Source organism: Gadus morhua, chromosome 9 (genome assembly GCF_902167405.1).
Source record: "Gadus morhua chromosome 9, gadMor3.0, whole genome shotgun sequence".
NCBI classification, from domain to species: domain Eukaryota; kingdom Metazoa; phylum Chordata; class Actinopteri; order Gadiformes; family Gadidae; genus Gadus; species Gadus morhua.
The window spans coordinates 15,301,073-15,317,422 of record NC_044056.1 but is presented as its reverse complement, the minus strand read 5'-3'; the positions used below and the strand labels follow the sequence as shown (position 1 = coordinate 15,317,422).

The 16,350-nt window shown below is 45.2% G+C and overlaps 2 protein-coding genes across 2 annotated transcripts in view; both read left to right on the top strand.

Annotated features, from left to right (window-relative positions):
- The window catches only part of btbd11b (BTB (POZ) domain containing 11b), a 51,358-nt gene extending 44,295 nt beyond the window's left edge, over positions 1-7,063 (top strand). The window contains exons 10-17 of the mRNA XM_030366909.1: positions 173-396; positions 670-848; positions 2,751-2,856; positions 3,187-3,289; positions 3,942-4,023; positions 4,230-4,298; positions 4,779-4,892; positions 5,257-7,063. Coding sequence (XP_030222769.1) covers positions 173-396; positions 670-848; positions 2,751-2,856; positions 3,187-3,289; positions 3,942-4,023; positions 4,230-4,298; positions 4,779-4,892; positions 5,257-5,466 — 1,087 coding nt within the window. The 3' untranslated portion in view covers positions 5,467-7,063. The remainder of the gene's footprint in view (positions 1-172; positions 397-669; positions 849-2,750; positions 2,857-3,186; positions 3,290-3,941; positions 4,024-4,229; positions 4,299-4,778; positions 4,893-5,256) is intronic.
- A 1,922-nt stretch (positions 7,064-8,985) lies between these two features.
- mlc1 (modulator of VRAC current 1) lies at positions 8,986-15,824 on the top strand. The gene is made up of 12 exons (XM_030366024.1): positions 8,986-9,350; positions 9,986-10,485; positions 11,408-11,497; positions 11,700-11,753; positions 11,881-11,982; positions 12,220-12,321; positions 12,433-12,504; positions 12,587-12,703; positions 13,346-13,402; positions 13,806-13,928; positions 14,263-14,424; positions 15,031-15,824. The coding sequence occupies exons 1-12, from the start codon at positions 9,311-9,313 to the stop codon at positions 15,106-15,108; spliced, it is 1,497 nt and encodes a 498-aa protein (XP_030221884.1). The 5' UTR covers positions 8,986-9,310; the 3' UTR covers positions 15,109-15,824.
- Positions 15,825-16,350: the final 526 nt, after the last annotated feature.

Below are 16,350 nucleotides of genomic sequence, written 5' to 3'. Positions count from 1 at the left end.
CACACGCACACACACGCACACATAAATTGACACAAACATAGCTGTGCAATACTAAATCTGTGTTCTCAACAGTGCATACAAATTTGGTTTTTTGAATTTACTTTGAAACCATCCAGCCAACAGGGCCTTCATGTGTGCTCCTTTCGGTGGCTGGTGTGTGGTGGCTCCCCAGGAATGTGTTCCGTAAGCTGCTCTCTCAGACCGAGAAGGGGGGGAAGGCGGACGTTCTCTCCCTGGAGGAGATCTTGGCCGAAGGGTCCGAGCTGGAAGCAAAAACAGCATCCCAGATGGACCTGATCCGGACTGGCAAGGCCAAGCTCAAGGCCTTGAAGGAGGCCATGTACCACAGCTCTGAACACGGGCATGTGGACATCACCATAGACATACGCAGCCTCGGTCAGTATGGAACACACCAGCCGGTTTTTCATGCCTTTATGTAGACTGTGCAATCCATCACTTAAGTGTAAGGTTCAATGTCAATCACAGAATGAATTGAAATATGGAAGCACTACAAAGAAATACACACAGAATTGGATTGAAGTACAAAGCCTGGTTTTCCCTGAGCTATGAGCTATGTCAAGCGTGTAAAAATAGAATTAGGACAAAGAACCCGGGGTGGCGGGAGAGACTTGTCCCGTCGGTCTAGCCTTCTGCCACCCCCTTCCCCAGGGGTCCCCTGGACGCTGCACACCTGGCTGGAGTCCCTGCGGACCTGCTTCCTACAGCACCGCCGGCCGCTGATCCAGGGCCTGCTGAAGGAGTTCTGCTGCATCGAGGAGGAGGAGTACACCATGGAGCTCATCACCCACGGCATGCCCCTCATGTTCCAGATCCTCCGAGCCAGCAAGGTACTAATGGACCGGGATTTTACTGGGGGAGCGCGGGGAAGGATTGGGGATGAGGTTAAGGGTGTGTGTTCAAGGGTGTGTGTTCCTCGTGCTTTACCACGACGTGTGTCCGGATTCATTGTAGATCATTTCGGTGGGGGGGGGGAGGTGTCTAGTAAATCATAGAGAATGGAATAAGAACAATAATCAGTAAATCATCCTTCACATTGTCGCCAGGTACAGTTGTGTGCTGTCGCAATTATCCCCTAATTGCTTTCTCAACTATCTCAATCAGTCTGGAGTTATATGTGGCAACGTAGGGTTTTAACAATACACTGCGAATGTCATCCCATCCGACTTTGTCTCTGCTTCAGCACCAAGTTTTGGTCGACTTCTGCTATCAAATCCACAGTTTTCCGTTTTCCTATAGTCCGGAGCAATAAGCCTAAATGGTTGTGATTTACGACACACTTGGTCTCCCGGTCCCCCTTGCTCCTCATTAGTCTCCCTGCTGATTGCTGGGATAGGTGAGATGAGAGGACACACCGAACACTGCTGGCTGGGCCCCATTCTATCATGTGTCTGCTACGCCTTGGCTGAGTTCTGCTGGGCTCAATGAGTTTTATACCCACGCACGCACACACGCACGCATATACTTGCACACATGCGCACATACGTGCACATACACACACACACACACACACACACACTCATAAACATACGTGCACACACAGCGCACCCACAAAAACACACACAAACACACACACACACGTGCACACACACACACACACACAGACACACTCACTCACGTACGTGCACACACACACACACACACACACACACACACACACACACACACACACACACACACACACACACACACACACATACATGCACACACACAAACACACACACTGATGCACCCACACAAACATACACACACATAAACGCAAGCACGCCCAGACACCCACGTAGACAATCACACAACCCTTACATTTGGTGTCAGTCCCTGTTTGTGTCTTGACTGATCTATGGAGGGGCCAGTGACCCTCATCTCTCCTAGGGGCCTCAGGGACAACACTGACACAAGAACTTCAGAATAGAGGTCATCCTTCTATCCTCAGACTGCTGCTATAGACTTCCACTTCAATCCCTGCACATTCATAAATATGGAGCTAAAGGCTCAGCCATCACTCTGTGTGTATGTGTGTGTGTGTGTGTGTGTGCGTTTGTGTGTGTTTTTTATTTAATTCTGCACTTGATAAACGACTCCATCCATCCACTTGATTGGGCCTCCGTGAATGCCGAGGATGTATTAAGAGGAGTGCTTTGCTGTGATGCAATGTGTCGACCCACACAGCACAGCCAGGACTCTGAGATAAATAAAGAAGGAATACTGCGGGATTGCATATTTGGTCGGCTCTTTCCGGATGGAGTACGTGATGGCAAAAAATGTAGTGGGTGTTGTGCATCAATGACAGCTGCAAGCCTGAGTGTGTGTGTGTGTGGGGAGGGATATGAAGTGGTGTATGCCAGTGATTTAGCTGGATCCTATTGTACCTCATGCTGACTTACAACCACACAAGCCACAGGAATGGGGGAGTACTGAAAATCATTTTTGCGTTTCTTTATTTATTCTGCGTTTGTGTGCATTTGTGTGTTTGTGCGTGTGTGTGTGTACGTGTACATGTGTGTGCATGTATGTGTGAGCGTGCATGTATGTGTGCCTGCTTTGATGTGTGTGTGTGTGTGTGTGTGTGTGTGTGTTTGTGTGTGCGTATGCATGCTTGTTATATGTTTGCCTGGGTGTGTGTCTGTCTGCCTGTATGTGTGTGTGCGTGCGCCCGTGCCTGCTTGTATTCATGTGTTTCTGTGGCTGTGTGTGTGCGTGTCTGTCTGCCTGCGTCTGTGTGTTTTTAACAGAACGAGGTGATCAGCCAGCAGCTGTCGGTGATCTTCACCCAGTGCTACGGGCCCTACCCTATTCCCAAACTCACCGAGATCAAGAGAAAACAGACATCCCGTCTGGGTGAGTGACATGTTCAACACTTTATCCATCCCAGGGAGGAAGAGAGAAACACGTGTTGAAAGGTTTTACTATGTGTGACTTTAGGTGACAGCGTTCTGTGCCATTCCCTCAGTTCCCCTTTTGCTGCCTTTATACGATGAGTTAATTCAATCAGCTGATGGGAAGAAGGGCTTGTTTTTGATAATTGAGAAAGAAAAGCTGCCTGTGTGGTACATTATCTCGGGCGAAACTAAACACTCATGTAAAGAGGGGAAATAATGCCCCCTAGTGTATGAAAATACGATGCTACATGTAGGCATCATTTGGCTGTTGTCTGTTCATGTCTTTCAGATCCTCACTTCCTGAACAACAAGGACATGTCAGATGTTACCTTTCTGGTGGAGGGAAAACCCTTTTATGCACACAAAGTGCTCCTCTTTACAGCCTCCAACAGGTATAGAAATACATACAATATATCACAAAATATGAGGTCATTTTTATTTATTTGTATATTGGCAAATCGCATTTCTGGGTTAGTGTGTGTGAATACATTTGATGTCGCTAAAAAGTAGCAAACAATTAATATGTACCTTTATTCTTATTTTGAAAGTCTCTCCATTTAAAATGTTTCAACCCAAAAAATGCTTACAGTAGGAAAAACGTGTAGAAGACCAGCCTTTATCTGATACTTTGGGCACCTGCATCTTTCTGCTCATCCATCAGGCTCTCTCGATGCCTTGCCACTGAGATATGTCAGCGTGTATCTCACTCAACGGGACCACTAGATTTCACATTCACTCCTGTCTTCATATGACGGAGAAGCAATGAAGTGTGAACCCCTGCTGACATGACCCATCGGGTAGAATATTTCAGAGCCTGATGTTGAGAGATTGTTTATAGACGCTCCTTGTTCGAAGGCACCACTGCTGCAAGAACAGTACGCCGTCTTAACACATTAATGACCCGTTGAATTACATTGCTTCGGCATAAACTTTTTTCGTCAAACACCGCTAACATATCTCTATGGCCCCCGCTCTGTTTCTCATCCTATTCGTAGTACCGTTCTGCACTTTTTATACCTTTGTGTTAATTCCTATATTTCCAAGGTTCAAGACTCTCCTAGCAAACCGGCCCTCAGGCGAAAATACTTGCATTGAAATAAGCCATGTCAAGTACCACATCTTTCAGGTAATTGAATACAATCAGAGCTGTACACAAGTGTGCACATTGCTTCACTCTATGCATACACTTTCAAATTAAATGTATACATATATGTATACTGTATAAGAGACACTGTGTCGCTATTTCCATAGCAACATCCATTGTAAGCTTAGGCAATGATCGCCTTATATAGTATATTTTGGGCTGTATTTATATTGATTGGATGGTTGCAGCTGGTGATGCAGTACTTGTACTTTGGTGGAACCGACGCCGTTCACATTCGGAACACGGACGTGATGGAGGTGAGTTCGTCGTTCCAAATATTTCACTTTACCTCATTCATTAATATAAGCTATGGCATATTGTTAAAATACTTTCTTGCCAGCCATCCAGGTGGCTCGCCAGCCGGGGTTTAATGATCCCCCACAGAATTGGCATTGCGACTTCCTATGAACATATGATCACAATGACTTGAGTTATTTTGACTGCTGATCTAACACGCGGTGATTTTCACATTAGAAACGTTGTTAAGCGTTGTTACCAAAACATGTTGTTAGACACTCTCATGCAGGAAATAACCCATGAGTCATTCGTTTTAATTGGAGTCTGAAGAGTAGCTTGTTATTATGTTCATTCATATGTTGATAATTAACTGGGTATTTCTTGCTATCCTAGTTTCATGAACCACAATGGAAGTGGGCGGTCAGCCATTGTTTTTTAGGCAGAGGACAAACTGTGTGTTTTGAGGTTTTCCCTGATACCCTTTGTCCATCGCAACATAGCTCCTCTCGGCGGCTAAGTTCTTCCAGCTGGAAGCTCTGCAGAGGCACTGCGAGATCATCTGCTCCAAGAACATCAACACAGAGACGTGCGTGGAGCTCTACAATCACACCAAGGTACCGGGACATCTACAGCTGGTTCTCTGAAGAAGAAGCTGACGAGAAGCTATATATAAACATGAGGAGGAATAATCTATAGCTTCTTATGTAGGCTGTGCATGGCGCTCACATAGATAGTTATTCAGGTCACTTGAGCTAATATGCATGTGCGTATCTCTGCTATGTCCCCCCCGCCCATGGTATGTACATGCTTTGAATGAAAGCATCAGTCACAGGACTTTACAAAGATATATTGGTGTCGGAATGTTTGCGATTGAAAATCAACAACCGCAACAACAAAAAGAACGAAAAAAGAACAAACCTCACTTTCTTCATAACCTGTGATGAATACCATACAAGTCTTCTCCTTTGCGCTCCGCAGTTCCTGGACGCCCCAGAGCTGGCGTCCTACATCGAGGGCTACTTCCTGAAGAACATGGTGATCCTCATCGAGCTGGAGCCCTTCAAACAGCTGCTGTACGACACACCCCCAGAAAGCCCCGGCGGTGACATCCTGCAGGAGCTGGAGAAGACGCTGGCGGTCCGCATCCAGTCCATCCACCTCTCCTCCTCCAAGGGATCCATCGTCTGAGCCTCCCCCCCAAATCCACCACCACCACGCCTCCTCTTTCCTCTTATAGACCACAGGACAGATCATGGAAATGATTCATATTCTGCAGGACTGCCTATCCTCCAGCGATGGATACACTGTCAAGAGGGTGAAAATGACAAACACAAAAAGAATAATGGGAGTTACAGACTGCCGCAGCTGCAATGTGTGTCGATGTGAATGTCATTGAAATGCTAATTAGTTTTTACCTTTCAGCATAGATTTAGTGAACCATCTGTCCGCCGGCTCTGTTGCTATAAGACTTTTGCTATGCACTACTACATAAAGGTCGCCGTCGTTACAACATTGCTACTTTATAACCTACTGTTGGATGGTAGCAGTTGTTGGTAATGCATCGGGACCAAGCAGAACTGTAATGTAGGAACTTTAAAGAGAATTGTAAGGGAAGAGCAGAAGGACAAAAAAGCTTCAGTACAGCTCTGTTGGATTAGCAAGCTAGTCTACAGCATTGTGTCGCTAGTGTTTTCTGGTAGAAAAGCAAGAGCCGTCGACACAACCCATTAGCATTGTCCGCTGTAGTTTAAAGGTATGACAGTGAAACATTCCAATATTTTTTTAAGTCAAGCAGTCGTTGTTGTTTCTTAGTAGTAGGCCGATACTACTGCAGGTCGTATAGTTATGTAAGAAAATATATAATGCTTTCCTCTCTTCTTGTCCACAACACCTATCCAAAAATAAGTAGCAATTGTATTATTTCTCTTTGTTTAATACAATGGTACACAAAGAAAAACTGTCATTAGTATCGTTGAACAATCAAGTATTTGAACTTCACTTGCAGTTACATTATCTAAACTAATGCTCCTTTACAAACCAGGACAAACGAATATATACCAATCATGCGACTAAAGCAAACTAAGGAAAATCAAGCAAATTAATTTTGGTAATCAAGACACTTTCCTTGCTCCTTTTATGGTGTAAATATTGTTCATATGTAAGTTAATGTACATATATATAGCCACAGATGTTTTCTCATGTCTTACCATTATAAACTTGTAAACAGTAAGCTGTACAAAGGCTACTTTTAAAGTAACTCTCTGTTAAAGCGTTGCATGTCAGAGGTATGACTGTTTTTGTATTTCTGTTTTAGTTTTAGACGATGCTTAAAGAGATGCATGGACACGGTGAAAAGGAAAGGACTGGAAAATTGTGAACATATTTTTGTTGTCTGCATGATGTGTGTCTCGATGTGTTTCGACCAAACGTTGTGTTTCGGTTGTTTGAAAGGGATTGAAAGTCGAAACCATTTGAGGAAATACCTTGGGCATTTCCGTGGTGAAAGCATACGCTGCTTAGCTGTGTTTTTCAGGGATTGTTAAATCACATCAAATGTATACAATGTGTGACCTTTAATGTGTTTTGTCTCTAAAGATTAATATAAAGAAGGCTGTATGAGGTGAGATTCCTTTGGCTATGATACTGCAACAGAACAACACAAGGTAGAATTTGTTTTGTTTGGTAGCAGTTGTAGCATCTGTGGTCCTTTGCTCATGTTTATTTTTTTTAATCAAAGGCATTGTTGCTCTCAATTGTTCACACAAATTAAATCATGTTATGGAAATCCGACTACTAAACGCTCAGACAAGACAACACACACACACTTTTTGATTCTAATCATCTTCTGGAATGGGCATACAAAAAGGGAATTATACCTGTCTGTGGGTGAGGGAACGCACTCAAGTAGATAGCCATTGAGAGGTACTTGTTGCTCCTAAGTTATAGAGAACTAATTAAAGTGTTTAGGGGGACAAAAATGTTTTCATCATTGTTCATCATAACAAAAATCAATCATTCAATCCCCCCTACCCCAGCACTGCTATCAATAAATTGCTGCATAGGGCTACAATAGATCCTTTGCTTCCTTCTATTACAGTGTGTAGCGTTTGGGAGTCTATCTAGACTGACAAAAGCTAAATTAGCCCTGATGATGGATAGCATTGATTTTCATTTACAGTCCTGCTTGCCCTGGGCTGGGGGCCAACCTGTTCCAGATGGAGCCACGTGCGAGCACTACTTCAGCAACGCTATACGCTCATTCATTCTCTGCTTCAAGAATGAATGAGCAAACCCAATGTCTTGTTCTGCCCTCCCTAGATGAAGAGGAGAGATTGACTGTTAGAGACCATAGGGCGACCTTTGTATTATTATTGACGTCCAAGACGCCCAAGTCTAATCAATCAAAATAGAGCGGCCAAATGCAAGTTTCAAATGATAGTCAACAAAGGCCAATCTACAAGAATATGTAGTTCTGTGTGTTTGTGTATGTGTCTGTGATTTTGTGTGTGCGTCTGTGTGTATGTGTGTGTCTGTCTGTGTGTATGTGTTGGGGATTGCGTGCGTGAGTTTGAGTGCGTGTGCGTGTATGTTAAACTAGGCAGCAGGGGCAGAATAAAGGTGAAGTATGGGTGACAGCCGTTGTCAAGTAGGCTAGTTACCATAGTTACCACCACTGCCCAACAACAATGTCTCACGGAATGTGCTGCCATGTGAAAGACTGAATGCAATCCAGGGCAGACACACTTGCCTCTGTGAATACATTAGTACAAAGTAACTGAGGTGAGGCACAGACGTACGCTGACCCACTGCGACACACATATTCAACCACACACACACGCACGCATGCTCGCACGCACACACAAATACACACACACTCTTGCACGCGAACACACGAAAACACACGCAAAAACACGCACACACACGAACACACACACACTCTTGCACGCAAACACACAAGCACACACACAGACACACACACTCTCTGTCTCACTCTCTCACTCATACACACACATACTGTAACGCGACACATTTCCTGAGTTCAACACTAACAACTACTTATCCGTGCAGAACTTGGAAACGACGGAATCGAGCCAAACGCCTTTTGTTAAAGCCCAGTTTGGCCATTTAGACTTAATGGGCCTGGTTGGTTGGCTGACGTAACTACAGGCAGTGTAATAACAAGAGGAGACCCAGAGAGGGGGACACCGAGGGGGGGGGGGGACGTTTGGGGCAATGTTCCTGTTGATTATTTCCCAGAGTCCGTTAGGTGTGTCTTTGTTTAGTATTCTGCAACAGTCCCACGGGCTCAGCGTGTTGCCCCAGTGCGTGTACTGTATAACTACCCCTCACACCGTGCGTTCCTGTGAACTCAAACTGGAATGTCTGAAAATTGGGTCCCTTAGTCTGTATGTGCTCCGCGAGTGGGTTGAAACACGGAGCGAGAGAGGGCGAGAGAGAGAGAGAGAGAGAGAGAGAGAGAGAGATCAGAGATGAAAACTGATGAAAACTAGCCTCTTACAAGGCTCACTTACATTTTGAATGTTGATTAGTGTGCAATGTCCCTGAACTAAACCAATAAAATAAAATAAATAGAGAGGGTACATGGGGGAGATCAGAGAGGGTACATGGGGGAGAGAGAGAGTAGCAGGGGTGTTATGCCCCAGTGAGAACTCCCCCCTGAGTGAGCCCCTTCATGCCCCCCTCTTTGTCATTCACCGCCCGTCGTCCTCTGGCAGAGAGTGCACGGCTCACACAAGAGCACTTTGTGTTTGTTCCATGCTTTGAACAGGGAAAAAACGCTTTACTTCTTTTTCATGAACATCGGACAGGACAGAGCAGGAGAGAGAGCGAGCGAGGAGTAAAGAGAGAGTGGGCGAGAGGGAGAGATAGAAAAAATAAGTAGAGAATCCAAGATTAAGGAGAAAGCAGGGTGAAAAAATGAGGAGAGGCAAGGGGAGAGATGGGTGGTGGAGGCAGCCGGAGACAACAAACTAAGTGTCCTCTGAGCGGGTGAGGGATTAGACCTACTTCAATGAAAATACTGGGACAGGAACAGGCGTGCAACACAACAGGTAAGTGGACAACGTGTATCTCTGCTATAGCCTACTAAAAAGAAAGTGGTTTTAGAGAGCCCTGCACGTCCTTGGCAACCGATAGTCATTAAATAGTTGAAGGCTGAAGCTGAAGCAAGCGTTGTGTGTTTAGTTTGTTGGCTCTGAGGGGAGAGGAGGCTGGGAAGAGGGTTGTTTTTCAAATGCACGGTTCAGTAGCCCCTAATGCTGCTTCTCATTCCCTTTAATGCAACATTCATTGATTTTGTTTTGGATGCCGTGCTCAAATTACCTCATACTTTTACTGTCAACTTCCCCAAAGTAGCTCATAACTTTCTGAGAGCTTCATGATTGTATTAGGGATAATGTATCGCTATTGGGTTGTCGTTGTTGCCACAGTATAAAAACTGCTGCCTCACAAGTAGAGGCTGACATCAGATGGTCCCTGGGTATTAAGCCCTGGGTCAAATGTTCAATGTACCCCTTCACTACTCGGAGAGATTAAAGAAGAAAACAACAACATGATTGTTGGGAGGGGAACCCCCTGCTTGGTTTTCGATCCCAGTTAAGCGTCAAAACACACTACAAACTCAAATGTCACTAAATAAGCTGTCGTCCTAGCCATCATCTCACCAGCACTCCGACTCCCTCCTCAGAAGCCGCTACGATAGCGTGCGGTCCCGTTTGGATCCCCCCGCACCGCCACCCCACCACCCCGCCTGCCGTCCGCACCATGCAGCGAGACGAGCTGTCGGCCCGCCGCGACCCGGAGTTCACCTACACTCACATGGCTGTCATGGAGCGGGGTACTCTGGAGCGGGGGAGCCTGGAGCGGGGTAGCCTGGAGCGGGGTAGCCTGGAGCGGGGTAGCCTGGAGCGGGGGAGCCTGGAGCGGGGGATTGTGGTGATGGGCATGGGGGGTGGTGGTGGGGGCGGTGGTGGTGGAGGAAGCTGTAGCGGGACCCTGGAGAGGCGGAGTGCCGACCGGGGGCGCGAGAGGTCCCACGAGAGGGGCGTGGTCGTGGAACAGGAGCGGCCGGAGCGCGACAGCTACACGGTGGACGTGAGGGCCAGTGACCTGCAGCTGGACGAGCCCAGGACCATGAGGCACGCCTGCTTCAGCTGCAGGGCCTGGCTGTACAGCGTGCTCATTGGGGTGAGAGAGAGAGAGAGAGAGAGAGAGAGAGAGAGAGAGAGAGAGAGGGGGGGGGGGGGGAGTTAGAGGGGACACGGGAGACGCACTGCTCGGTTGGGTGCCCCACAAATTGGATGGATTTGGTATTTCTGAGAGCGTTCTTTTGAAATTTGAGTAGGATCCAGCAGTGATTAATAGGCCATTTGCACAGAGTCGTCATCGTCGGATAATCACAGGTGTCACCTGGATGTCATAGCCCTGCTGTTTGTATCTATCTACCTGTGCCCTGACACGTAAAAGGAGCAGACCTGTAACAAGTGTGATGAGAAACACCTTTGTTTTTCCCAAGATGACGTCTCAGTGAAAAGGGTCAATTGTGTGTTGTGCTTCGTGTTGTATAACGAGGAGAAAAAGCAAGATGACATTTGATTGAACCATAACATCATTAAGCTCTGTTTTGGTGTTATTTTAGTGTGCCTGCTTTTACAAAATCCATAGCAGAATAAACCAGTAAACTCGTTTATGAAACATTTTTGTAGGAAAAAGGAGTCGGCTAAATAACAAGGGAGAAGAAGAGTGGGCACAGTTGAGGAGGATGCAATGAGCATTGCTTACAGTTGTCGAGAATGGATCCAATTCCTCAATATGTTGTGATTTTTTGGGGTATTTGTTTAATCAAAATGTACAAAGTGTGTCCCTAGTTTGTCTATGTATGTTTCTATGTTTCTTTTGTGTGTCACATTGCCTGTGGCATTTTGACTTATCATTGTGTGTGTGTGTGTGTGTGTGTGTGTGTGTGTGTGTGTGTGTGTGTGTGTGTGTGTGTGTGTGTGTGTGTGTGTGTGTGTATGTGTGTGTGTGTGTGTGTGTGTGTGTGTGTGTGTGTGTGTGTGTGTGTGTTTTCACATGTGTATGTGCATGGGTATATGTGCATCCACCCTAGGGAAGTCTGCTGATAGTGTCTGGTTTCTCTCTGTACCTGGGCAATGTCTTTCCTGTTGCTATGGATTACCTGCGTTGCGCTGCAGGCTCTGTAAGTGACCATCTCACACAAGTGTAAATTGCCCATATCTGAAATAGAAGCAGGCAGAAGAAGAAGCAGCTATGACTCTGATTGGTTACACACACACACGCACGCACGCACGCACGCACGCACACACGCACACACACACACACACACACACACAATGAAATGGTGTTTGACTTTCCAAATGTGATACATGTTATTTTTATAGGGCATCCCTGCAGCCTTTGCTAGTTTTGCCATTGCCAAAAACAGACATGTTGCAGTAAGTTGGTTTTAATTATGCAAATAACTTCTCGTCAAGGTTTCATTATACATATATTTTGGTTAAAGTAATTATGCATTAAACATTAAACACCAAGGGTTTTTTCACATATTTGTTCCTTCCTCAGGTGGCTGATTTCCAGGTGATCTATGTATCCACCTTTGCTGTGACAACCACCTGTCTGGTTTGGTTTGGCTGCAAACTGGTCTTGAGTCCATCTGCTGTTAATGTAAATCCCTTGCACAAATGTGTTTGCTTACCTAGTTCCTTTTACGTTTCCTTGTGTGCTAAAATAATTCACCCTTCCGTCGTCCTAAATCCCAACAACAGTTGAGCTAAAATCAATTAGAATATATATATTCAATTTTTTCATAGCGCCTTTCGTCATGACCCAAGGCACTAGAAAACCCAGATTTAGTTTCTACTCAAAGGCTTGTTCCATGTGTCCTCCCGAAACACCCTTCAGATCAACTTCAACCTGGTCCTGATGAGCTTGCTGGAGGTGTTGATGGCCTGCACCGTCATCCTGTCCGCTCGCTCGGCTGAGGACTGCTGCTGCCACAAAAAGGTTCTTCCTTCCCTTCCTCGCTTGCTCCCGATGTCCCTCTCATGCCACCATGCCTTGTGTCCTCAAACCCATGCACCTCTGTGTGTTTGTTCCTTTCCCACATGATGTCAGCCAGCCACATTCGACTCGGCCCTGGTGTTCACCCCCGCAGTCTTCCCCACGCGAGTGCTTAAGGCATACTCGGTGAGTCAAGTCAATTTCCGGGTGATGCGGCTTTTCTCTGATGCGTTTCACTCCATGAGGTGTTGTTGTTCCAATGTAACAGGTCATTGAGGTGATTGTGGGAATCTCGGCTGTATTCGGAGGCATCATCGCTCTCAACATGGACGCGCTGCAACCCGGCCCCTACCTGTCTGTCACCTTCTTCTGGATCCTGGTCGCTGTAGGTTTCTCTCCGGGTCTTTCAATGACAATCGTGTCTCACTTGAGGGAGAACACAAAATGGCATACGTGACCTTAGTGTAAGGACATCAACTAAAAAAAAAAAGCATGTTAAAGCGTGTTAAAGCATATCATGGCAAAACACTGAAATGTAACAGACAGCACTTCCTGCCTGGTGTCCTTTCATTATTCATTAATTGTACCTTGCTACGATAATGAAATTATCCTTCAATGTATAATGGTCGAGAAGATATCGATTTTGCCTGCGAAGTGATGCTTCATACCTAAATTTTCAATAATGGCTAATTAAACCCACAACAGTTTAACAATCAAAACTAATTGCGTAAGAAATGAAATGCATTCACAGATCACAGATTATTATTACACTACTGGTTTACTTTACATCATTAACAGTACTTTAATGTAATAAATAGCCAGAGATGTAAAGTATTGCAATGCAAATATACTACTATAGGTTACAGGTTACAGCTTTATGACTGTATGATGTCGTAAACTTAATTCAATGATGGTCATGTTAAATGTTGGGTCTATAACGGGCTTTAAATGAATAATTGAAATTGAATTGCTTAGTCTCGCAAAAGCCTTACTGCAGACCTTTGCTTTTATTCTGCCTCTCTCACAGTGTTTTCCCAGTGCCATTGCCAGTCACGTTGTGTCTGAATACCCAAACAAATGTCTGGTAAGAACCTTGCCTTCTTCTTATTTAAAGAATTTCCCTCTGAGAAGGTAAGCATTCCTCTGATAATGTCACTGGCTTTTATTTCAAAGGCAACTCACTGCAACTTCCAATAAAATCCAAAATAATGAAAAAAATCCTGTGTCCACCTTTATCAACCTGTAAGTAAATCAATATCAAGCTTAGTCCTCGGCCGAAAGGCCCCAAACAACCATGGTGAACACCCTTTGTGTATGGCTCATTTCATTAAGATTACCTCAGGTTACCAGATCTGGGTCTCTCTTGGTAATTCTCTAATCTCCGACGTACACCGCCGCTAAATGAGTCTCTGTTCGTTCCACAGCCTGCCTCTGATCCCCCGTTCCTCCCTGGTCTTTAACCTATTAGTACCGCCTTCCTCCTCCAGGTGGAGGCGCTGATCGCTATCAGCAGTGTGACGTCCCCCCTGCTCTTCTCCGCCTCTGGTTTCCTGTCCTGCAGCACTCTCAGCTTCGTTGAGATCTTCCTGCAGGAAGTGCCCACGTCTAAGGTGGGTGTGTCTTTGTGTGTGTGATACTTAGAATAGATGGATGTTGTTCAGAAGCGGATACAGATACAGACGGACGCACACATTGACAGAACTCATAGATAACTTGATGTGAGAATTCAATCAGCTTTAGTTGACCCTTGACTGTAGTGATTATAATTGGTTGTTTGTGTTCTGTATGTGTGTGTGTGCGTGTGTGTGTGTGTGTGTGTGTGTGTGTGTGTGTGTGTGTGTGTGTGTGTGTGTGTGTGTGTGTGTGTGTGTGTGTGTGTGTGTGTGTGTGTGTGTGTGTGTGTGTGTGTGTGTGTGGGTGTGTGTGTGTGTGTGTCTGCTCCAGCAATCCTATGACATCCTGCTGCTGATCCTGATGCTGCTGCTGCTGGTGCAGGCGGTTCTCACGCTGGCCACCGTGGTGCACTGTGCTGCCTACAAGAGCCAGCTGCGCAGAGGGGCTCCCGTGTGGGAGGAGCATCTCCGCTCTCCATCCAGGCTCTCCAAGGTACCAGCCATGAAATATTTACACCAGACAACCCAGTGTGTGTGAACAACCCAGCACAGTGTACAAGATGGACCAGACCCCATCTGACTTAGCAAGACTGGACTACAATATAGACTGGAATAAGCAATAGACTCAACAGGATTAAAATATAGACTGTACTTGGACTTTACGATATTTTAGACTGGAGAAAGCCACTGACATGCCTTGACTAGAATATAGACTGGACCAAGCTATAGACTTGGACTTGACAACAATTTAGACTGGAGTAAGTCATAGACTTGACTTGACTAGAATATAGACTGGACTAAGCGATCGACTCGACTTGACTAGAATATAGGCTTGATTAAGCTATAGACTTGTCTTGACTAGAATGTAGACTAGACTAAGCTATAGGCTTGACTTGACTACACTACAGACTGGACTATAATGTAGACTTGACTTGACTAGAATACACAGGATACTATAGAGTAGAACAATTGCTATGTATCACACAATCTTTGAATAAAACAAGGAACTAGGATAATTCTGCTGCATCTCAATCCCCCCCTCCTCCCTGTTTTCCGTTTTGTCCTCTTTCTTGTCATCTCCATTCTGCTTCCACTGCAGCAAGCGTCCAATGGAACGATCCGTGACTTTGACAAAGACAGGGCATGGAAGTCAGTGGTGGTCCAAATGGCTCAGTGAACCCTTTTAAAATGGAAGGAATGCAGAGATGGAGAATATCCATGTGTGTGTGACGACAATTGCACGAACTGCATGAGAGAAAGAGAGAGAGAGAGAGAGAGAGAGAGAGAGAGAGAGAGAGAGAGAGAGAGAGAGAGAGAGAGAGAGAGAGAGAGAGAGAGAGAGAGAGATGGATGTGTTCATTTCATTTGCGTCCAATGTGATGACTAGAAGTAATTCTTTATTCCTGTGCTTTTAGAATGTCGATGCGTGCAGAAACAGTTGACATTAAGCAAGGTGCAAAGTCAAAGGGTTAATGTAAACAGATTAATTAAAGACCCTAATTTGCATACAAATTGAATTTAATGCACAGTGGCTCCTTAAAACAAGTTTATAAAGGTCTAAAATAGAAAAGAACATATTGTTCCACACAATGGGAAACTGCTCGAAGGGGTTATCATAAGAAAGATATGTACAAATATCGATGACAGAATCGTTTTGCATAAGGTATTTTTTAAAAATGTAAGAAAAAGATATATAAAGCATTTTGGATGATATGTCATCGATAAGCAATGTCATCAAAAACGTTGAGCAATTATTTATTTTGCTGTCAGGGTAGAGTTGTTTTTATTTTAAAGGCCGCAGGCTCTCTGTTCATGCCAAGTCTACTGTTGACCAACAAGCCTTGGTCGCTGTTTCCCTTGCATATAGACAATAAATATATTTCTAACTTTAAACCTGTATTGTTTTATACGTTTATTCTTTTCATTTTATAGCAAGCGTATCTATTATATCCCATGCATTGTGCACCCTCTATTTGGTCAGTAAACCATTACGATTGTTCTACTGTTTCCAAGCTTGTGCCTCCCTGTGTTCCGCAAGGTGAGTTGTGTCACCATGTCAGGTTCAACATTCATTAACGTCTTGCACTTGAACGTTCCCGCATCGCTTCTGTGGAATCAGCACCAAGGACAGCAGCAACTGCCAATAAGGACCGTGTGGGCGATAGATCATTTCTCAAGATATAGAGGAGACCAACAGCGGCGCGCTTCATCTGATGGAAACCTAATCTGACTGCGCTGCATTAGTGATCGCTGTATATATCCCAGTTTGGAAACAGCAGTCGTGAGGAGCGGCAACCCCAACCGGTTAAATCCGGTTGGAAGAGGCGGTCTCCTCGCCGCGTCGCTTGCGCTCATGTAGCCTATCTGCAGCTGGAGCAAACATTGTCGACCACTTGTAGCCTAAGGAATGCCCTCATCT

What these genes read in the sequence shown, in the direction of transcription:
- mlc1 (XM_030366024.1), top strand. Translation starts at nt 9,311, where the DNA reads ATGAAAATACTGGGACAGGAACAGGCGTGCAACACAACAG. An exon ending in CCAAAAACAGACATGTTGCA is followed by an intron (nt 11,754 to 11,880) that starts GTAAGTTGGTTT and finishes TTCCTTCCTCAG; the next exon opens with GTGGCTGATTTCCAGGTGAT. An exon ending in AATACCCAAACAAATGTCTG is followed by an intron (nt 13,403 to 13,805) that starts GTAAGAACCTTG and finishes TTCCTCCTCCAG; the next exon opens with GTGGAGGCGCTGATCGCTAT.